Source organism: Haliotis asinina, chromosome 8, assembly GCF_037392515.1.
Source record: "Haliotis asinina isolate JCU_RB_2024 chromosome 8, JCU_Hal_asi_v2, whole genome shotgun sequence".
Taxonomy (NCBI): Eukaryota; Metazoa; Mollusca; class Gastropoda; order Lepetellida; family Haliotidae; genus Haliotis; species Haliotis asinina.
Window position 1 is genome coordinate 4,775,931 of NC_090287.1, and position 24,730 is coordinate 4,800,660.

General features: G+C 39.4%; 2 protein-coding genes across 5 annotated transcripts; one reads left to right on the forward strand and one right to left on the reverse strand.

Moving 5' to 3' along the window:
* The first annotated feature begins 1,283 nt into the window (after positions 1-1,283).
* On the forward strand, positions 1,284-24,459 carry LOC137293825 (tRNA 2'-phosphotransferase 1-like). 4 transcript variants are annotated; one of them, XM_067824586.1, is made up of 9 exons: positions 1,284-1,348; positions 15,074-15,218; positions 15,749-15,836; positions 17,214-17,383; positions 18,219-18,317; positions 18,793-18,865; positions 19,186-19,242; positions 19,846-19,953; positions 21,899-24,459. In XM_067824586.1, coding segments are annotated over exons 1-9 (897 nt in total). In that variant the 5' UTR covers positions 1,284-1,346; the 3' UTR covers positions 22,054-24,459. The 4 variants fall into 4 exon arrangements, with proteins under 4 accessions (XP_067680687.1, XP_067680686.1, XP_067680688.1 ...); XM_067824585.1 differs by having other exon boundaries at positions 1,318-1,504; XM_067824587.1 differs by lacking the exon at positions 1,284-1,348 and adding an exon at positions 8,884-9,020.
* Positions 5,676-6,998, reverse strand: LOC137294208 (uncharacterized). Its single transcript, XM_067825204.1, has one exon. It carries the CDS (start codon positions 6,996-6,998, stop codon positions 5,676-5,678), a length of 1,323 nt encoding a protein of 440 aa, XP_067681305.1.
* Positions 24,460-24,730: the final 271 nt, after the last annotated feature.

The window sequence follows — 24,730 nt, forward strand, 5'->3', positions numbered from 1 at the left end:
GCGCATGGCCTACCGATGGCACACGGGGTTTAAAGACAACTTCTTTGCTCGCCTGAACAAACACGGAAACAGCAACGTCAGCAATAAGTCATTACTAGTATAGTGCGACAAATGAGGAACTGCCACGTGTCCATAATGAAACAAGAGCTTTGGAAGATGTCTTTCTGATCAAGCAGCGTGGCTGAAGTAACAATTAGCAGCATCTGATTCATTTCAGCATCGTTCTTTTCTATGTCAACTATTTCCCAATCCAAAATCTAAGTTAGGCTAAGTTAAGCACTTTAAGTGAAAAATTTTATTTCTACACGAAACATTTTTTATCCCCATCAAACAAAAAAAATGACTTTGCCTGATCCCGATCATCCATTTGTCCTCTATAAGAATGAGTGTCTGTAAGAACGAGTGTGACTCAATCTATAACTCATTAACACGTGCTAACCTTCCTAGCTGTATTTCTGAAAGAAAAAAAATAAAATGTTATCCTCCCTCGTCACAAATGAAAAGCAACAAAGTCCCACCACCCTCATTACTTTTGAAAAAATGTGTCCGAGAAACCTTTTTTTTTTTGCAGCCTTACATGTTGTGAGACCCTTCTCATAATCAACGGTATGTATGGAGATGTGGCGGAGTATACACCAAACTCCTTACATCTCCAGTCTTTGAACTGCATTTACAAGTGACACACAATAAGGTATCTTTTTACCAACTTCTATAATTTGGTGGTCACAAAGTTTTGGATCATATTTTAACTCCTTCATCTGATGAAGGATCGAGCAGGTGCATTCAGCTGTTGAAGGAGTAAGGATATACTCCGAAACATTGTGCCCATCAAGATAAAGAAGTTGACATCCAAGCAATTTTGCCTTTACTTACACCAAACTTCATCGTAAAACATATGTAGTGGGTGAACTTAGAGAGAAGCTTTTACGTTTTGTGCTAAAAGGAATATTACCATTTAGCTCATATTTACGATCAATTAATCGGACCTAGCAACTGGCACTTCCGGTACACCTTCATGGAGAGGTCGCTGTGGTACAGTTGCTGTACATTTATCTCTTTCCAGACACCTATACACCATCCAGCGTATGGCCGAACGACATAGAAGCCCGTCAATATACCGTCACACTACAACCTTTATCTCATTCGTGCCAAGAGGGAAATATGTTTGCACTGACTGCATTGAATGGAACTAAGATGTATATTATTGCAAGAGTTTGCAGTGACGTCGTTCGTTTGTTCCGTGAACACAAATCTACCTTTCGAAACGCAACCGAGTTATTGATCGGGCAAGCAATGTCCTGAGTGGGCCACACAACCATGAGTCTGCTGCCGTATGCGGAAAGTATATGTATGTACCAGTGTGGGGCTGCCTAATAGAAACTCTAGTGTTGTTTGACAATTCAAAGTCTTCAAACATACGGACCTTTCCGCGTCACGTTACACGGCAACCAGGCAAATCTACTCGACTAGATATGTGTATGCAGGAGTGTGTCAACAGCTTCAGGTCAGACTTGTCCCCTGTCATTTCGATATGAGCATCGACAATAAGGTTACCCTCTCCTTAGCTGCTGTAAAATTAGGGACGTGTATAGCTAATCACCCTGTCATGGGCATCGGGGGATTAATTACTTCAAGATAAACAGCACACCACACACGTTCTGGACAACCCATGTAAAAGTCAGTTATTTGAATAAATATTTAAAAGAAATATATTTTTCACTGATATTTCCGAGTTCAAATCACCCATTAGTCGCCTCCAATATCTACTGGTTGGTTTGTTGGTATTTACGTATGCACTACGTACCACCACAACTAAACATGTGTACCAAGCTACGGGGCAAAGCTGAAGGAATTGCCCCATTGTAAGTTCACAAAAGAGTTGATTAAATCATCTACTCATTGTGTCCTAACTTGTGAAACAACTTCATGTTCTACGGGTAATTTCACATGTTTTCTTGGTGAGCAGGTAAACATGGTTTGTTGAAGCGTGTTTGGATTGCTGTTTGGAGAATTGCCTTGGCCGTGTTAAAAGGAGTAATTTGACAAATCCTTCTAATCCTTTGCCAGTCTTCAATACTCATATTAAACGATGTGGCTTATTAACGTTTATTGCTTACCGAAGTTACACAGATAACCTGTTTCCGTCTGGCACCTAAGGCTTTAGTTTCATCTAAAACCTAGACAGAGTTAGGGTCGTTATGCATAGCGAGTTGTCACATAGATATCTGAGTCTTTAACGTCGACGTCCTTAACAATAAAAGTGAAAGCCTCCTGTTCAACACGCTTACAGGTGAGGCCGTGATGAGATTTAATGGCATAGTGAGGCACTGTTGTTACTATTCTGGATTATTTGTCTAGCAGTTTTGTCACGTGTGTCCCAGGTGGCAATTCGTCACCGGGCCACCACTGGCCCAGTGCTGTACTAAATGCTGGCCCAGTGCTGCATGCCATCAACGGGCCAGTACCGTTTATCAACGCTGGGTCAGCAATGGGCCATTCATGACATTTCAGTACTGGGCCAGCACTGGGCCAGCACCGGGCCAGCACCGTGCCAGGACTGGGCCAGCACCGGGCCAGCACTAAACCAGCACCGTGCCTGTACTGAAACTACCGGCTGTACGTAGCTTTTCTGTTACACTATATCGTTTTTCAGCCCCTAACATGCCAAGCTATTGTTCACATTAATGTAATTACCAATACAACAAAGTCAGTGAAAATGGGCTCTCTCAGTCGTCAATTGAACCAAACGCACTCCGTCGTTTTTATAAAACACGAGTAGTGGAATTGAGCATATCCAAATTGCTGGAAATTGTCTAGAATGCTTAAAATACATGAAAACGAGGTTGAGTGTTGGTATAGACTTCTCCGCAGTATTAGTTATTTCATGGTGGTAATGACAATGAAGTCGTTAAATGATTTCAATGGTTTATATACAAAAATATACATTGGTATTACATGAATGCTTCCTGAAAGGACTTTCATTTACAATGTGTTATAGAGTGCCGTCACAGCATTCTACTAGGCTTTGCATTCAAGTGATATTGATGAATTAACATCACAATGTGTCGTCATTGGGTGCCGTTACAGTGCTTGCTGCAGTCTTTTTCTTTTCTCGTTCCTTTCTGCCACCATCTCTGTCTGCAGCATTGCGGAACCACAGCTTTATAAAGCTTTCGATTTCAATGTTTGATGCCTTTTGGGTCACCGGACTTTTCCTTGTAGCCTCTGAAATTCCACAAAACGCGCTTTATTAGACAACAATAAAACTCATACTGACATTATATTAAATGTTGCTGTTGTGTCCATTAACAATAAGAGTAAATGTTGTTTTCTTGGTAAATAGTCGTGTCAGTGAGCAAATGAAAACTGGTACAGCACTTTCATTGCAAAGCAACAGCTGACATCATTCTCTCGTGAATTTTTGGTCTGTTGAAGGAGTAACTTCCCCTCGGCATATTACGAGCGCTTTTTCACTTTCTTTACATCTTGAACTAAATTCTCTTGCACTTTTTAAAAATGATAATTTCATTCGAGAGATAAATTACTTTCCCTTTTCACGTTTATGTTTTCATTAAATTTAAACGCACTAACCCAAGTTTTAAAAAAAGCCCTGCGAACTTATTAAGTTATTATGAATGCAGTGTGAACCCTTTGTTTCTGCTTCACATACCGACTATTGCATCCTTCATTTTCATCCCCTTAAAAGCTGCCTTGGTTCCACTGCCTATCCAGTTGACACTTCTTGCCAGTGGGGTGGTAAAAGCAGCTTCCAGGATGTTATACACGGTGTGCTTTAAACTTGATCCCCCAATTACTCCTAATTGCATCACCTGCATAGAAAGGAAGTGAGGTAATGTCATTCTCTATGCGTTTACTGTTTCAACAGAATATAGATCACGTAAGGACAATAGACATGAAATAACTTACCACACTTCTGAATGCTATGGCATCATCCAATGCCGTGTTGGCGTCATGAAGCTCTTTCAGTGACTTCAAGGGAAGGTCCAGCTTTCTTTGCTCGGCACTTGGTTGGGTTGACTGGGCTGTAACGACCCTTAGGAGTTGGTGCAATAGCTGGTTATTTGTCTTTGTTGTAGCTGTGTTTTCCTCCACAGCCCTAATAAGTTGTAATACTTCAGCTGCAATTAAAACAGATGATTGTAAAACATCCATGTCATGTAACATTTAATGCATTCTTGAAAATTCAAATCTGGAAATATTCAAAATCACTCTCACAGTGTTATAATTGTTATACTGTAACACTGGAAACAAACAAACCTGTAGAAGCACCATGAGTAGAAGCACGATGGGGCAACTGTAGCGGTGATGGTGGTCTGAAGTCTGGTTGATGTCTGATACCAGTTGCTGAGTATAACCTTCTAGGTGAACGTCGTACAGCCTCCGTCTGAGTCGTAAGGGGTGTGAGTGGGGAAGACTGCAAGGATTCCCCTGCTGCAGGTGATGCAGGCTGTCTGTTTGAAAACAGATGCGGCAATGGTGGGGGTGTTGGTGACCTGATAGGTGTACTATTTCCAACAGACAGAGACCCAGTCCTCTTACATTTTGCTGGTGGATCCCTCTCTTCCTCATCTTCGCTTGAAGTCGAAAGGTATCTTCTATTTGGCCTAAAGCAAGAGCATTAAAACTCGATAACTGCTTGTGTTTATAAAGATTTATAGAAGATAGAAAGTAACCTAGTGTTTGGAACAGTCAGATACATGCATTTAGCAATTAAGAGTCACTCTTAATTTAAGAGCTTGAGTTACTTTCTTAGTCAGTAAGAATATACGAAGAAACCATTTCCTAAAGACTGAAATAGCCTCTCAGTCAAGAAGATTTCTCTTCAACCATTAATTTCAATTATTTGCATACAGAAGTTATATGTGTATGATAATTAATTGTTTAATGTTTAAATCCAAGAACCTCTTCTTTCTTATGCCATCGATCCCATCATCTACATCTGTATATAGATCTGACGTTTCCTCTGCAAGAGGTAGCTTCTTTCTTGCTTTATCATAGGATGCTGCAAATAAACACAAAGTATTCATGATACTCATAACTCAAAGTGAATGATGTAATTATAAACAAAAATGGATACTCTTAATGTAATTAACATGGGGTAACCCTTTAGCTCAGTTAGTACACCACTGGAATCAGAGTCCAAACGACACTGGTTCGATTCACAGCTTGAGCTCCTCTTTCCACTTTTCACTCAGGGCCTGTAACGCACAACTCTTCAAATGTGCATCATGTATATAGACAAAATGTGTCACAAAACCTAAAAGAACACATGATAAAGTATTACTCGCTTACCGTTCTTATAGAGAATTCTGATGTCATAAAGCTCCCATGACTCTTCATTTGGTTGCTGGCAAGTCTTTACGGCCCTGTTCAGCATGTTAATATTCTTAGTTGTGGGCCAGTAGCATTGCTTGCCATTGCTTGCGAGCCATGACTCAGGGATCAGGCCAATGTCACCTGTGCTTGAAAACTCCACGACAAGATACATTCTTCCTGTGACATAACAAATTTTATTGCTAAACATAATTAATACGTGTTCAAGACCTTAAATATGTTAGGTTAAAAACATGCAGCATACTTCAAATTGTATTTAATCTTATAATAGTGTAATGGTATGACATATATCTATGACTTTCCAAAACGTCACGACATTACTAGTTTTCACGGTGCAACAGTGGTAGCGCAATGTATTCATTGTCTTTGGGTAATAAGACATATTTATTCTTAACATTTCTTAACAAAGTAATTTCTAAATGTCTACTCAGTTGAGAAACTTTGTATACACCAATGTTTGAGGAAGAAAGGGGATATGTAAAAAAGTCTTTTTTATCAATGAATTTTTCATATATAACGGTCTTTTCATTATCTGACTGAAGAATTAAGTTGCGGATAATGCAAACCTCATCATTTATATTTACACAATTGTCACCTCTTGACCTTGAGATAAATATATCGGGTGTTTGAATTTCCTTATACTGTGTAACGGCATCCATTCCACGAAGTAAGGGACCATCTGTATGTTTACATCTTAGATTTTCGTTTTCTGTCCTGGTAGTTTTTCTTCTCTGCGGGTGACCAACAGACTGCTTTTCAGAAAATCTTCTAATCACTTGCTGAAGTGGCTGATTTGGTGTACGGAGCATTTTTTTAATCTCCCCTAAATAACTTTCAAATGCAAATGCCGAAAAGTTATCTAATGGTCCAAAGTTTTTCACATCATCAGACAAGTGCACCAGGGCGTGGACATTATATACTAGCATATCACGCCCATACAAATCGGCAAAATTGTGAACAAATAAACAAAGCAGTTCCTGAGCATAATCGCAAAAATACCGAGATAATTTGGGGCTTATCAAGCAAGTGATGCCTGTAAAAAATAACAGGAAGTTTCTATAAAGTACAGGAGACAGTACACTACTTAAAGCTACAGGGCCTGTATATAGCAGAAACAATCTATACTCTGTTGCTTTCCATCGGTCAATATCACGGAGTGATCTCCCTTTTCTGTGGAATTCTCGTGGGATATAGCTGCTGTAAGATGTTATTATCTCTGATAGTAAATTCACAGCAGTTGAGCCAATCCGACATTTAATGCCAACAGGACCTTTCATCCACAACATAAGTAGTTTCTTTGTAACCCCTAAACACACAAGATGCATGTAGTCTAATGGAAATCGTGACACCATTCCAACTGACAACTGTGTAAATGGAGATTTTCCAACACCAGGGAGATGATGTTCATCATCAGTCATCTCATCAAACTGAACATCTGTTCTCAGGGGAGCATCTGTCTCTGGAAATATTATTTTACCTAACCATTCCCCATTCTGTGTACATCTGTCACATCCTCCATATCCGCTGTGTCCTTTAACTCTTTTAACAAAGGCCCTGGCGGGTGTATCACAAATAACACATGCCAGAATAACTTTTATAGTGGCACCATGATAAATCATCCCTTCTGTCTGCAATGTCTTCATTTCACTTACAAAATCTTGTAGATATTGATCTAAATTTTGTGGCTTTGAGTCACCATAAAATAGACCGATCATAAAGGGTTCTCGTGCCTTGGACCCTTCAATTCTACCCAGTATTGGCCAAAACTGCATTGAAGTGCTTTTAAATACGGGTAGGCCATCTATATTCACTTGTATGGCAATGGATTCTCGCATATCAACATCTTCAATATCACCGATTCGTTGCAAAATTCCATTTGCAATTCCAAAATGGTAGTATTTTCCACCAACAATGTTTTTTATATCATAACTTACAGAGGTACATAATAATGTCCTTGGATCTTTCGGTAGTGACGTATAATCTTTCCGGAGTATTTCCAATAGAGCAGAAAGGGCGGCATGTGGAACTTGATATTTCACTGCCCATTCTGACAGTTTAACACGCATTATGTCATCATCTGTCTCTTTGCTATCATTTGAACTGATATCACTTTGTATGTCAAGTAGTATATCAGGTTCATCTGTATCCTCTACCGGTAGAGGGAACATGTTGGTATCCTTTTCATCTTCACCAAATGAATTATGGATTTGACTAGTTGACTGAACTGCTGATCTTGAGTCATCATCAGATATACGTGAACCTTCGTCAGTAGTCAGATCCTCAGATCTGTTTTTCTTGTTGTGAATATGTTCATGTGGAGTCGCATAAGAATCACAACTGTTTGCTGCAATAGCTTCTAAATGTTTAGTAACTCTTTCTCTGATTTTACGACGCCTTGTCCAGTTAGAATCGTTCATGGTCGCTTTATATAACCAGTCTATTATGTGTTTATTAATACTATTGATGTATCATTAATTTCCCGAACTTATTTCATACTACAGTTGATAAATGTTTCTATTTATAAATACTCCTATGAGATGAATGATGAATTCAGGATCAAAAGCATGCAATTTTTTTCCCTAGTACAATTTCGTTATACCGGCCATAATTAGCATCTGTACATCATTTAAAAGGTTTGTTAGAAATCCAGCTGATGCTTATTATAAAGCTGACATTTATTTAATGCTTATAATTACTGGTATGAATTTATATTTATTCTGTACTAATAATTCATAAAGATTAAACAGAACTTGAAGTATGCAAACTGATACAAGAATGTCAAATAACATTCAGAAGAAATGTTGTTCAAACTAGATCTGTCTGTATGAGAGAGACGGTTGAGAAAATGGCACTGAGATATCAAATTACTGAAACAATGTTTTCAAAAGTTAGAAGGTCAATTTCTTGCAGATTTAAAGACTGTGATAAGTAAGAATGGAAGAATAGTTACCTCGTAAGTATGACACTGTTGTTGGTAGACTTTTTCAGTAGTATTACAGACAGGACTTAAATTCTGAGACAAAGAAATGCACAACGTGGAGGGAGCACTGAGCGGTCAGAATGGCTGTAGGTGGCAAGCATGGCCAGTTATATTTAGATACACATGGATACAAGGGATATCGCATTTCAATCTCTGCTAGCTAGCTGGGCAAACTGTAGGACACTGGCAGCCAGGCACTGGCACAGTGCTGGACCTGTACTGTATATCCCCTGCCGGCACTGACGGTAGCGGCCAGCATGAAACCGGCAACGGGCCATTACCGTCATGCTGCCTGGGGTGCGCGCGTCTGTGTACTGACTGACTTTCGACTCTTACTCACATGATAATATGACGTACTGCACTACCATTATGAAGTTAGAATGAAAGTGCGATTATAGAATATTTTTTATACCCAAAGAGAAATAGCGATCTATCTCAAGATCTCATTTCATTTTTTCTCATCTCATTTCGTTCCCCAGCAAGACAATTTTGTTTCCGTATTTTGTTGACGTTCCTTATTCCGTTTTCAAAGACATTGTAGTTTTAGAGTGTAGCAACCGGAAGTGTTCACTGACGAGGAAGTAAACAAGACCATGTGCTTTTATGTTGCCTCGTTGTTATGGATTGGAGGGCAATAACAGGGGTTTATTCATTTAGCTCAGACGCCCATTTGATTTTGGGACAGGTAAACTAAGTAATTATCTCATTTAGAATGTTGTCACGCCATGGCTTCTTCAAGAATCATACCGTTGGGACGCGATAAGCCTATGGCCATAGGCGCTCGACACTGGTACAGTGGTAGCCGAGAGCCGCGATGCGGTCCTATACAGTCAAGACATGACCCTGCATCGCGGCCGAGAACACCACCTTCATAAATCCTATTCAGATTCTAGCGGCCGATTACCCCTCGTATTTTCTTGAGATTTTTTAAATATACTTCCCGTGGGTTTTTGACTGAAAAGTCGATACCGATCTACTCCCAGATAATTTCCCTACACATACACGTAACTGTCATGTTTTTATGATCATACGTTTATATATTAATGGGCATGTTACCCGTAAACTTCGTGTTTCAACGATAGCGAGCTGACATGTTGACATGCTATGCGCATGCGCCAAATTTCTATAGTCTGTATCGGAAGATGTTCTGCATTAGTGGTACGCAAAACTCACTCTCGTCTCATGTTTCGCGCGCTCGTACTTCAGTTACAATCACTCTTATGTATAACGAATTTATCTGTTTTTGTGCCATGATTTATAGCTTTTCTTTGCAGAGAGGGTTGTTGTTGTTAGATATATTTTTTCTTTTGTAATTGGTAGTTTAAATTAGCAACTGAGATTGTTTGCGGCTCTGTCCTCAAAGGATGTTGAAGTAGTGTAAAAGTATTGTCCTGAGACAGTTCCTACCTCACGAACTTAAGTAAATGCAAACTTACCAGATTTTTTAAACGAGTCATTTTTTGTGATTTCCAAATATGGCTAGATTTGACTACTATCGCCATCGGTACAAGAGATCATGTAAATCCAGATAAGGTCCATGCAGGTAGACAAATTACTGTAAGTCACCGAGATACCCGCTGCACTGTACTTTACTAAGAAAGTGAAATCCCAAATATGACATATGTTGCATTTGACCACTTTCTAAATGGCATCGTGTAATCATGCACTCAGCAATATTCCAACCATATGGCGCCGGTCTGTAAATAATCGAGCTTCGACCACACAATCCAGAGATCAACAGCGTGAACATCGCAAATGGAATACGATGATATGTGTGGACAAAGTCAGCGAGCCTGACCATCCGATTCCGTTAGTCGCCTCTTGCGACAGACATGTGATGCTGAAAATTTAAATATATCCCGGATCTTTACGGGTGCACAACCTTATAAAATGGATAGAAAATTATTCCGGTACTAAACAAAATGCATAATAGAACACCCTCATTTTTTATGATTAAAAGAAAAATGTAATGACGTCTGAAGTCAAATTACCTTGCAACAAGCAATACGTCTGCACAAACACGATCAAATTCACTCACAGATTAAGTTCAAACATTCATATTATCCGGCAAAATATTATTTATAAGTGTAAAAACTAATACTAGAAATAACATTCTTATCTTACACTTAGGCCTGCTTGGATTTTGTTAACAACACAAGAATGTAAATTTTGAGAATGTGTCGAAGTGAAAAATCATAGTGAAAACGACAAGATCGTGCTTCCTTAAGTGTCCTGAGCACTATATTGTACAAAAATAAATGTGCTTGATCCCAACTATACGTCTTTTTCGTTTGGATGTGAATGGAATCCTCACTGCAAAGAAAAGCTATAAATCATGGCACAAAAACAGATAAATTCGTTATACATAAGAGTGATTGTAACTGAAGTACGAGCGCGCGAAACATGAGACGAGAGTGAGTTTTGCGTACCACTAATGCAGAACATCTTCCGATACAGACTATAGAAATTTGGCGCATGCGCATAGCATGTCAACATGTCAGCTCGCTATCGTTGAAACACGAAGTTTACGGGTAACATGCCCATTAATATATAAACGTATGATCATAAAAACATGACAGTTACGTGTATGTGTAGGGAAATTATCTGGGAGTAGATCGGTATCGACTTTTCAGTCAAAAACCCACGGGAAGTATATTTAAAAAATCTCAAGAAAATACGAGGGGTAATCGGCCGCTAGAATCTGAATAGGATTTAAGAAGGTGGTGTTCTCGGCTGTATAGGACCGCATCGCGGCTCTCGGCTAGTACAGTGGGTTAGGGTATTCCGGATCACGGCTATTCCGGATCACTGCCACGTACATTAACCCCTAGAATCGATGGATTTCTTCACTCAATCTCTCATTTTAAAGCCGAGACAGTGCTCTTTAAGGTGATATATTTTGTTTTACTTGATCTGAGCCAGAAGTTTACTTGCGCGCCCTGTAACGAGGATACCTATCATTGCGTAATTTGTCGTTGGAACGTCAGGAAAAGGTTGCTCATTCGGAATGGCCCGTCTCAAATAAGACTAGAATCAAGTTGCTTCACGTTAACACTCCATTGCATGGATATACTTTTCACCTGTATAAAGCAACAAAAATCTTCTCTACATCTGCCATATATTTTTGGAGAAATGAGCAATTTATGGAACCACATGTTTAAGTCACCAGAAATTAGGGATCACCTCAAGACTGCCAACCTCCAAAAAATATCAATTACTGTTGAAATAAAGTAATTAGTTTCACGATCTTACTTCGGTTGCCTTTATTTAAAATATATACTCACTCAAGGGTCTGTCTTAGATGTTCTTTGCACAGAGTAGATACATAAAACGTTTTGGCCATCATTTCGCCAAAACGTAATTTGCGGTACAGAACTGTCTGTCAGGTAAAAGGTTATGAATATTGGAAATAACCAACTTGACAATGCTTTGGGGTTGAAATTGTTTTGTTTTGTTTTCAAGTCATGTTATTCTTTTTTTTTTTAATAACTTGATGAATTTTAGTGATGAATTATGCCAGAGGCGGAAGCAATGAGGTTGGAGTAGACTCGAGCTATAGTTTGTTTCATTTTACAACACAAGAAGATACACACCTACAAAGAGTTCAAATAAGCTGGTATTAATAGATTATGATCGTTAGCTTTACAATCAGTAACTGATGATGTGATGTTAAAAAGCTCCTGACTGAATAGAGAGTTAAAGGTTCTGAAAAAAAATGGGTTATTTTGCATCGATAGTTGTACTTTACAAGTTAAAGCCGCATGTAAAAGTCACGACAAAATAATATATATCAATACTGAAGAGATCAGTACCGTAAACCACTTATGTATTAACCCCAAGAAAATATTTTCAGCTCACACCGGTACCTGGAATCATGATTCTGGAGTATGTTGTTATGAGCAGCAAGTGTTAAAACTATCTACCAAGTGGATGTTGTTATCAACTGCAATGTTTGTTAATTATTCGTTTATCAAACACTATGAATATTGTTAATGCATCTATTTAATTAAACGCGTGTTACTGTTTGACACAGACCCCTGTTGCCCCAAACGAGCACAAATAACCGAACACTGCCTCATTATGTCATGTGATCCGGAATACCCTGAAATGATTCGGATTTGCCGTAACGGTGGAGCGTTTCTTTTGCGATATTTCTAAAGTCAATCAGGACCGAATTAATTTCATATTTTGGTGTAAGTAACCAAAATATAACCCAAAACCCTAACCCCAAGGATTGTAAAGGGTGCTTCGCCTAGTAAACTGCAACAAATCCTCAGATCTGAACTCATACACAGCTTTAATGTCAAAGATTTTGCATTAAGGTGGTTTGTCTCCTACTTAACTGAACGGAACCAGGCAGTTATCATTCAGGGTAAAAGGTTAGAGGCAACTTGCTTGAAGTTGAGAGTGACTTAGGGTTCCGTCCTGGGATCCCTGCTTTTCACATGTTACACATCTCCCTGTTGTGATATTGCGAGGTCCTACAACTTAAGTATGCACCTCTGTGCTGGTGATACCCAAGTCTGTTTATCCTTCAAGCTATCTAACTCATCTTCAGCCAAGTTCTCCTTTCCAAAAGTAGAAAAATGTGTTGATTGCATCAAGAGATGGATATCATCGAGATAATATGCATCAAGAGATTGATGTCATCAAATTATCTCAAGTTAAATGATGATAAAACTGAACTCATTGTGCTCCACTCACTTCGACTTCAGGGAAAAGCTTCCACAGTTTTGCATCAGTGAATCTGCAATAACAGTGCGCTCACATGTTCGCAATCTTGGTGTAATCTTTGACTCTTTCCTTACCATGGAACCCCATGTTATCAATGTCAGTCACCAGTCTGACTTCCATCTGCACAACATCGGTATGATTTGTCGATACCTGGACGTGAAATCTGCACAAGTTCTTGTTCAGGCACGTATGACATCCCACTTCGACTATTGTAACCCTTTGCTGTATGGTGTGCCAAAACAAGTCCTTTACAGGTTACAGATGATACAAAATTCAGCCGCATGATTGATCTGTCAAATTAAAAGGACTTGTCACATCTCTCCTGCCCTCAAAACTGTACACTGGCTTCAAGTTTGCTTCAGAATCGACAACAAAATCCTGCTCCTTGTTTACAGATGTTTAAACGGTCTAGCAACAAATAACCTCTCCGATCTCCTGACACCATATCACCTAACTAAACTCAACAAAAATAACAACTTTACACTCATTTCAAAGTCAATAATTTGAACATTTTGGAAAATGGGTTTGTAATAATGACTGTATTCAATTCTCTTGTCATTAAAGATGCTATAGCATACAGATCATGTTTGTCATGGAATCGGTTCCCACAGAAATGCGACTACAATGTCCATGATCAAAAACTGTGAGTCACAACTAAATGAAATCATGTCAGTATTGGGTGTGTCCTCCATGGGCATTCACATCTTCGATACAATGTCTCCTCATGGATTGGATGATGTGTCTGAACACAGCTTGGGGAATGCACTGCCATATTTGTACCAACATGGCACCAAGCTCCTGCAAGTTCTGTGGAGGGTTCCTGACTAGATGGAGCCGCCTACCTAACACATGCCACACATGCGCTATGGGGTTGAGGTCGGGAGATCTTGAGCGCCACTCTATGATATTGATGCCAGCGTTCCTGAGGAAATTCGTTCTTAAACTGGCCATAAGAGGTGTGGCGTTATCCTGTTGGAAAGTCAGACATGGCCATGAGCTGCCATGAATGGCAAAAGCTCTGGAACGAGCACCTGATCCCTGTACGCTGCCGCATTAAGGTTGCCCTGGATGACAATGGTCGAGCATGACCATTGATAGCACCCCAAACCATAACACTATCGCCCCCCAAATCAATCCACTTCCTGTACGCAACAATGGACATTGCGTTCTCATCTTCTTCTAACTCTAACCCTTCCATCAGCAAAGGTTAACTTGAACCTTGATTCATCACTAAACACAACCCTATTCCAATCACGCTAGGTCCATCTCAGGTGCCGTCGTGCCCAGAGAAGACGTTGGCGTTGATGGAAACGAGTTAGAATTGGTACACGATATGGTCTCTGTGCATGAAGACAAGCAGAGCGCAGACGATTTCGAATGGTTTGGGCAGTCACTCGACCGCCAGACAATACATGCCCAGTGGATGTGGCAGTGACAAACCGATTATGCAAAGGACATAAGACAATCTGTTGTTCTTCTGCGTGTGACGTCACACGTGGTCAACCAGGACGGGGGTGGTCAGCTGTGGTGTCAGTTTGATGGGCACATGTCTGGAGATTATGGATGGTCTGTCCACTGCATCCCATAACCCTCACAACATCAGTGATGGACGTTATCTGTTGTTTTATGAAACATGTCATGCCAGTCCTGAATATGATGAATGAAATGTCCAATTTGAATCAGCTGGTGTTAGATGAGTTTACGTCATCACCTGAAGACAAAAGTATCTATTACATGGTGTGACCCATAGTATCTTGCAAACAGCTTCTATGGTGATTCTTATGTGAATATTCTGAAAATTTGAAAATTTAATATGTAATTTGAATTGTCAAGTTCAGGGTAACTTCATATAATAAAGTGGATTTGTTCTACCTGAGACCCCTTCATTACAACTGAGGTAAAACTTTGACTACAGCTGAAAGGGCGGAAAATGGTGATTTATTTATATAAGTGCAAGAACTTCAATTTTAGATAATAAACATGGTTCTTGCTTTGCTCTTTCAGGTCATTTCTTCCTTATCAAGCATTACTGAATCCCGGAATCCCTGTCACTGGCACAACCACTGAATCTCAGTCAGTAGGATTCGGGATCATGGCAGAAGCAGTAGTGGATCAACAGAGACGAGGAAGGAAGAACAAAGGCTCTTCTGTGAGAAACCTCTGTTGCTTATCTTGTTCTATGCATCAGAGATTGGGGGAAGGATGTGACTGGTGTAAATATGCCAGACAGGCACACAGATAATACTAACAGTCTTTATCCCATTGATGGCTGCCCTGTTCCTGCCTGCCAACACACCTGTAAGTAGGGATTTATGTGGACTGGCGCAGAGGCTGATATTTTGACCTAAGTCTAACATGATTGTTGGTAAAAATTCTCAGATTGGAATAATTGTTATCAGGTTTCTCTCATTAACCAATGTTATGTCTTTGCAAAGGTGACTTTCAATGACAACACAATCAATAGCCAAGAGGAGGTAATAATCTTGTTATTGTTTCATTTCATCAATAAGGGAAAGATTGAAATATCCTTAGATTTAATAAAATGCAGAAAATTAAGTTAGTAGGACATGGGCCCTCACATTCAATATTTGATGCGTCCCTGACATGGTGACGTGTTCCAATGTAGCAGTCATGATGGGAAAGTGAGCCATGTTTAGTTTTAGTTTCTGACATTTGCAGGCTGATTCCAGTGACATCCAGCTTTCCAAGAGTCTGTCCTGGTTACTGAGACATGGCGTGAACTCTGTTGGACTTACATTCCTGCCAGGTAGGTGCACAGTAACTTTCATGCCAACAGACTACAGTCGAACCCGGTTTATCCGGATGTTTTGGTTTCATTCGAAAATCATTCGGATAGCGAGACGTCTGGTTAACTGGATCAAACAAGCAAAACGTGAAAATTAATTGAAAGCAAAAAAATTTTCATGTACATATATCAATAAATCAACAGTCAATGGTAATAACAGTGAATCATCATAATATATGTGTCTCGATAATACATGGAAGGCGGAACGCAGGTTACCATTTGTCAGGTTGCCTAGGATGTAATCATGTAGCATGTTTTTAAGTTTTAAATGCCCTAAAAACATATGACATCGCGTCAAACTTATGCAGTCTGCAGAAAGTAAACTTCCTGACGGGATCACATGACTTGTGATCATGTGGGAGGCTATTTTTGATTTGCATTGCGACAGATAGGAGGGGTCGATTTATAAGTGTTATATACAGTACAATTACAGTGTAGTTTACCTTAATCCTACTTAACATGTGTTTTCGTTACTGATGAGATGTTCTCACACGCGCCAAATCCTAATGAGTGACACGCATCACTAGTGTTTCGATTGCTAATTAATCACTTCGCACCAAATGCCTTCCGATAGATTAAGACTGAAATCACATAGTCGTGCGGTCAACGATGTTGACGTGACACATGCACATTGCACAGATCACTCCGTCCGGATAACTGGATCATTTGTCAATGGAAATCTATGGGAATGGTTTGAAAATTCGTCATCGGGTCCGGAAGCGCAGGGTCCAGTTAAGCAAGTACAAGTAATGAACATAAGTCTAGTTTCACATAAAAGTCATCCGGAAGGCGGGGTTCCCTGATATGTGGGGTCCGAATAAACGGGGTTCGACTGTACATAATTAATGTCACCTAGCAGCAGTGAAGAACAAGGTGTTCCAGTAGAGCATCTCTGAAGTCTGTTATTCAAGCCTTTGGTTTACTAATGTTCACCAGGAACTATAATCTTGTAGTAATAAGAGATGAAAACTGTTCCAGTACATTATGTCTTTGTCAGGTTTTAACAAGTTTAGCTATAAGGAATGAATGATTACAGTCTTCTCCCTAACACATCTAAAGCTAGAGATGAGTAGGGGCAAATTTGTATGTTCTGATGTTGAGGATGGGTGGGGTGGGGTGAAATAATTCCAGGAGAATTGTCCCGGGTTCCTGCCATATAGCTGGAATATTGCTGAGTGTGTCATTAAACATTTAAACAACAAATAAGGAGGATATGGCTGCATGTGTTGGCTGCCATTATTTCTTGATGGAGTATGCCATATTTTTCACATTAATGCTTTGTTTGATCCTCAAAATATTAATAATTGGTAATTAATACTTGCGATGTCTTGTTTGCAGGTGGCTTCCTCTACGTATCAGACATACTCGAACTTCCTAGGTTTTCTAAGTTCACATTGGAGGAAGTGAAGAGTGTGGTTGCCAACAATGACAAGCAGAGGTTTACTCTAGAAACAGATCCAGATAATGGACAGTTGAAGATACGAGCAAATCAAGGACATTCTGTTCAAGTGAGTAGAAAGTTCAGACAAGAATTATATGGGCAACAGGTACTAAACTGCAGCCTCCTTCCTCCAGTGTTTCTCCATAGCCTTATAGTTGCCCCTCATTGCAGTGATGTACCATGTCAAATGTTCAATTCACACTTCTCTCTGGAGCAAGAGAACAAATTTGGTAGCACCTGTAGATGTGAAATTCCCCTTCTGCAAAAGAGCTATGGAGGCAGATTGTTTTCTGCATATTGTATCAATATTCAGGCAATATCAAAACAGGGGAATGCAAAAAGTGCCACATGTGGAGAATCAAACCTGTGTCTTTGGCATGATGAGCGATTGCTTTAGCCACTAGGCCACCTCAAGTACTGATCATGAGTTAGAGCTTTAGAAGTGTTCCAGCAACATCACAACAGTTAAAAGTGGACCTCACACACTGTACCCATGTACAGAACAAACTTTATCTTAATGAGTGAGCGTTTTAACCACTAGATTACTGATCATGATAAAAGGGAGAGGAAATGAATACACTGTATACGCCTAATCGAGAAAAGCTAACAGTGTTTCCTGACAGAAACAACCTAATGCATTAATCCATTGAATCATTAAGTATGTTCAATTAAAACAGAATGATAAGTACAGAGATATTGGTGTTCCTCTTACTTAATGCTGAGCAAATCTAATTGTGTTGTAGAATAATGAATTTAATGAAAATGATAATCATGCCAAATAAAAATCAATTGAAATAGGCAGCAAACATGATGAACGTATTTTGTTGTTTGAACTACTTTTCATATTGATGACTAGCATATGCGGAATATGAATGTTTGTCAATATGCCATGTTGCCTCCAGGTTGATGACCTTCAGCTGACCCCCATCACAGACAGCAGCGAATACCCGCTCATCATCCATGGGACTTACCTGCATGCCTGGAATAGCATTAAGTCTCAGGTAACTTGTTTTGTGTCAGCTAACTTCTAGGTACCACATTAAGCATGTTAAGTGAGTTCAGTAAGTTCTGTATCAGGTGAATCTCTGGTAACTCTTTAGGTAGCAGGTGAATACGAGGTAACCTATTAGGTGTCAGGTGAGCTTTGGAAACTCATTATATATCAGGTGAATCCCAGGTAACTCATTAGGTATCACATGAATCCCATGTAACTCATTAGGTGTCAGGTGAACCAAGGAAATCATTAGGTATCATATGAATCCCAAGTAACTCATCAGGTGCCAGGAAAACCAAGGAAATCATTAGGTATCAGGTGAATCCCAGGTAACTCGTTAGGTATCTGGTGAATTCCAGGTAGCTCATTAGGTGTCATTAGTCTAGGAAACTCATCAAGATATGATGAATTCTTGAGTGGCTGCAGGATCAGAGTTCTATGTTATCAGTTAGTTTAGTTTAATTAACTGTCTTTGTTTTTAGGGACTGAAAAAGATGAAGAGGAATCATATTCACTTTGCAGCTGGGGAGCCAGGAGAAGATGGTGTCATCAGTGGTGAGTTGGCTTCGTCTTTCAGCTTCCGACTTGTGTAGACTATTTCTGTGATACAGCTGAAACATCACTGACTATGGAGTACAATACATAGGACAAAGGTCATAAAACTCTGAAAGGAGCTACTGACTCAATCTCTTAACCATATTGGTCTATATTGCACATGTTCAGGCCATTAGTTTCAAAGTCTTTGATCAACCAATGGGTTGGCCGATGTGCACAAGTGTTGCTATGAGTGCACTGCTCCTGCATGCACCACAGGGTCCACTTGTTATGTATGTTATGGCAAGTGTCCATTCACCTGTAAACCTTTAATGTTGCAGGAATGCGGAAATCCTGTGATGTGATGATCTATGTTGATGTAGCTAGAGCTATAGCAGGTGGGTACATACAGTGGTGACCCTCATTCAAGTGCAGAATCATTTTGTCGGGTGGATTTTAAAAAGTGAATATGCTCCATAGTCTGGTGTGGAATTGTAGCCGAGGATGAGGTGTTTTTGTGAGTTCCATGTTAAACTGAGACATAATTTAGATTATTATAATATGTGGTTGTCATATGGACTTAATAATTGCTTTGAGTGCCATTGTGTCAATGCCTTGCCTACTTATAGCGTATTTAGAAGGCCTTGTACTGTGAGAAAACCCACATGGGTCACTGGCCAGTGTGTTGTGCTGACAAATTGCCACAACCAGTGGCAGTATAGAGCAAGAAGGATTTGCAGGTCTGTAAATACTGTAATGAAATAACAACCGGGTGTTGTTTCTGATCATACCACATGACATACACAACACTGCTTTGTTGATTTATGTTTCATTCTATGTCTTGTTTTATGAATTATATAACATGAAAACATTTAGATGACAGAAGCATTTTTGTTTGTTGTTTCTCGTTGAAGTTATGCAACAGTGGCTTTTAAAATTTGAAACTCATTCTACATCTTCACCAAGTGGGGAATACAGTGTTGTTGTTTTTTCATTCACAGCGGGTGTCAAGTTTTTCAAGTCTGCAAACAATGTGATATTGAGCCCAGGTGTAGGTGATGGAGTTATCCCCCCTAGTTGCTTCAGCAGAGTAATAGACAGGCGTACAGGTATTATCACACTCAAGTATTTGTATTGTCATTCACAGATATACAGATATTGTCACATTTAGTGGTACAGGGATTATCCCACCCAAGTATTGGTATTGTCATTCACAGACATATAGATATTGTCACACATGGTGGTAGAGATGTTGTCACACCCAAGTATTGGTATTGTCATTCACAGATATACAGATATTGTCACATTTAGTGGTACAGGGATTATCCCACCCAAGTATTGGTATTGTCATTCACAGACATACAGATATTGTCACACATGGTGGTAGAGATGTTGTCACACCCAAGTACTGGTATTGTCATTCACAGACATACAGATATTGTCACACATGGTGGTACAGGTATTATCCCACCCAAGTATTGGTATTGTCATTCACAGACATACAGATATTGTCACACATAGTGGTAGAGATATTGTCACACCCAAGAATTGTCATTGTCATTGTCAGATATACAGATATTGTCACACCCAACTATTAGTACTGTCCCACAGACATACAAGTATTGTCACACCCTAATATTGGTATTGCCCCCAAGAAGTAAAAGTATTGCCAAATGCAGGTATTGGTAATGTCTACCAGACATGCATACACATGCTCATACATAAGCATGCATAGTGGCCAGCATTAAACAAGTGAGTTTTCAGTTGTGACTTGACTATTGGTAGATTCTCTTGCAATGTGAGGTGCATGGTTAGACTGTTCCACATTACTGCACTGGTTTTTTGCAAAATGTCTTCGTTCTGGTGGTTGGTACCTCCAGAAAATACTAGTAGCCAGATTGTAAGGATCAGGGAGGGTAGTGTTTGTGAAGAAGATTTGAAAGGTAGCAGGCGGCAAGTCTATTAGATACAATTGAATGCTAACAATAGTTATTTTGTCCTGGATCCTGTGTCTGACTGGCCGCCAGTGTAGGCTGTGGAGGACAGGAGTGATGTGCTCAAATGTCTGCTGACAGGTTATATAATGTATTGTAAACCAAAAGTCACTGTGTTCTGTAATCTGATTGGTTGAAAAACATGATCAAATGGTGTTAGATTCCCGGAAACTGTAAGACTATTCACTGCGTATTTACACGTAAACAATTGTTTTGTTGCGTCATCAACAGTGGTGACGTCATTCAAATCATATTGTCACGTAAAGTTAGAATGACGTCACAAATGAGCAACTATAGATGCTACCTTGGGAACCAGCTGAAACGGCCAGCTGATGACACTTCACTGCTGTACTCATACTCGATGTAAACGAGTGCAGACAGTAAAACCCCCTTTGTTTACTGTTTTGTTTACAATGTCGATAAACACCATGTGTTGGCCAATTTCCGGGTGTTATTGAGTATTTGAAGCACGGGAATATTTCATTTGAAACCTCCGGCTGCCGCCGTCGGTTCCAAATGCATTCCCGTGCTTCAAATACTCAATAACACCCGGAAATTGGCCAACACATGATGTTTATCTCCTAATTGTCACACAAAGTATTAGTATTGTCACACACAAATGTACAGATATTGCCAGGTACAGGTTATTGTCTCTCTCTCTCTCTCTCTCACACACACACACACACACACACAGACACACATGCAGAGAGAGAGAGAGGTGCAATTGTCCAACATACAGGTATTGTCCTCCCATGTATGTTGAAACAGGAGAACTGATATCTAGCAACAAGTGCTTGTAGATATCTTTGTAACTGTCATATTTGCAATTACTCTTTATGTCAGTGCTTGTTTCTCTTATCGAGACTTGCATGTTTACAAGTTCATATCATATTGTGGCAATTTCAGTTAATTTGGCAAAAAATCAAAACAAACACCTAATCATTGTTGTCATTAGTGCCTCGATATTGTCATGAAAATATAAGGTATTGAAGCCATAGACGCCGGATTATGTTGCATTGGTACAAAGATCTAACATGTCTGTATGTGAAATGTCCTTCAGGAGCTGAGCTGCTCTATGGTGATGTTGATGCTGACCCAAGTGCAGGTGTTGGTAAGGTCGGTGTTGTCACTGCAGATGATCTTGCTGATGAAATGGAGACATCTCGCAAACAGAGAAGGAAGAAAAAGAAGCGAGAAAAGAGCCAGCCTGACTGATGTTTGGCCGTTTGAGAGAGGATCCTTTTGATACCCTAAGGATTTGATCAGGGAAGATTGTGGGATAGAATACTTTGTTCAGAGAAATACCCTAAGTTAATAGTTTGTTGGCAGTAATTAAAATCATGAATAGTATAAAAGTACTTCCAGAAAATACCCCAATGTCAAATGTTCTGTGTTAAAAGTGAAAACAATAGTTTGTCATAGCACAGTAAATAAATAGTTTGTTGGATCAACCTATGATGGAAGAAATGTCTTCAGGAATATAGTGAAACAAAACATTTTAGATATTTATGTATTTTTTTGTGGTCACATGGTAATGTTTTCATCCATTATATCTTTGAAATCTGTTAAACCCCTGGCATGTAATGCAGGGGATATAGTCTTCTGTCTGTTCGTCAGTCATCATTTTTTTCCAGAGCATAACTCAAAAAACGTTCAATATTTTTAGATCAAAACTTATAAATATAATAAACTGATTCTATGGTTATTCCTTTTGCTATTTACAGATTTTTGGCATGTTTAATTTTTTTGTTTTTCCATGGAACGCTTTAGACTTCGACCAGTGGGAGGGGTGGGCTTTGTTTCCGGAGCATGACTCAAAACTGTTCAATATATTTCTGCAAAACTTGGTAGATTTATCAATGAGAACCTAAAGTGGTGCCTTTGTTTTGTTATGTGATCACTCTTTGTGAAGGTTTTTGTGATCTATCATTTTCCCAGTTTCCATGGAAACGATTCCGACTTAGTCTCAAAAGGCAGGGATGGACGTCATTTCTGGAGCATAACTTGAAAACTTCTTAATATCTTTCTGCAAAACTTGGCATATATGTGAGGCAGACCCCAACGTGGTGCCTTTTGCTGTTTACAAGGTTTTGGCGTTTATATTTTCCATGGGTTTCCATGGAAACAATTTTGACTTAGTTTCAAAGGGATGGATGGGCTTCATTTCCAGAGCACAACTCAAAAACCATTTTATATCTTTCAACAGATCTTGCAGATATATGAGACAGATCTTGAGGTGGTGTCTTTTGCTGTTTACAGATTTATGGCATTTATATTTTTCCTGATTTCCACGGAAACAATCAAACTTAATCTGAGAAAACATCAAGTCAGATGATTTTTCCTTTCAAATAAGTCGGTTTCTGATGACTCTTGTTGGGATTAGGCCCAGATATGAATTTTATTTCTTTTGCAGTTTCCAAGGAAACATGACTCAGGCTGTGACTATGAGGATGTCACCTTGTCTGGAGCAAATCTCCTAAACGATACATGCTAGCTTCATCAAACATGGTACATATATCAAGTATGATCCCTAGATGTGCCTTTTGGGGAATAGACCCAGATATTGACTTTATGTTTTTGCTGTTTCCATGAAAATATGACTGAGGCTATGGCTTTCAAAATGTTATCTTGTTCAGAGCAGATCTCCCAAACTTTAGCTACGTCAAACTTTGTAGACATGTTCTCAATGTTCACCATGATCCCTAGATGTGCCTTTTGGGGATTACACCAGTGTGTGAATTTTGTTTTTTGTGGTTTCCATGACAAGAAGTTTGACTTTGACTGAAATTGGTGGTTGTGCTCTTTTCCAGAGCAGAACTGTTCACTATTTTGTCACCAAGCTTGGCACATAGATGGGTCAGGGGGTATAGTGGTGCCTTTTGGTAGGTTTAGATATCTGAATGAAATGTTGTTTGCATTTCCATGGCAACAACTGTGACCTCGAATGAATATGGTGGTAAAATTTATTGTTCCTTACTGGAGCAGAACTTTTAAATTATATAATACTCTCCTTCCAACCTGCCATATGCACACCAAAACAATGACATACTTTAATAATGTTAATTAGTATTGATTGAGGAGTATTTTGCCATTGAAGGGGATATTAATGAGGGGGATATTGTCTTCTTTGTTTGATTGTTTTTTGTTTTTTGTACTCATACAACTTGATATGTATTCAGTGTTGGTCAGACTGAGATCTGCACATCCTGTGCTGAAGCCCACGTTCCATCCTGTCTGTGATACTTGGCCCCATTTCACAAAACTCTCGTAAGCTTAACATCTCCTAACTTTTGCTGTAACATAGTGAGTAAGAATGCTAACAGAAAAGTTACAAGATCTTAGTCTTACAAGAGCTTTGTGAAACCGCTCCGATGTAGAGGTCCACCTGCTGTTGTTAGGGTTTGTTGCATACTTGCTATGTCTATGTCACATGGCGCTGATTCTGACTGTAACATGCTGTGTAAGATTCTGTATGTTCTAATCATGTCAATACAAGTTCATTTTATATGATGAATTTGAGGAGATGAATGTAAACTGTGACATTTTTCTTGAATGTAAGACAATCAGCAAGATTGTGTTACCCCTTGTTCCTGTCTGTGGTGATAAAGTGTTTTAGTTCCAGTTTTAGTTGTTTGTTGTTAAATGCTGCAGTCACCAATATTCCACCGCTAAGTTATCAGTACATATTCAAACCTTGACCAGACAATCCAATGGTGATCAACATCATGAGTATCAATCTACACAGATGGGATATGATGACCAAGTAAGCTGCAGTATTGTAAGATTAGTGATGAGAAGTGTTCAAAATAGTTTCCAACTTTTGCTAGCCAGTCGGGCTAGCAATGCCTGAAAAGTTACTATCCCACAAAATAATTCACTAGCCCGAAATTGT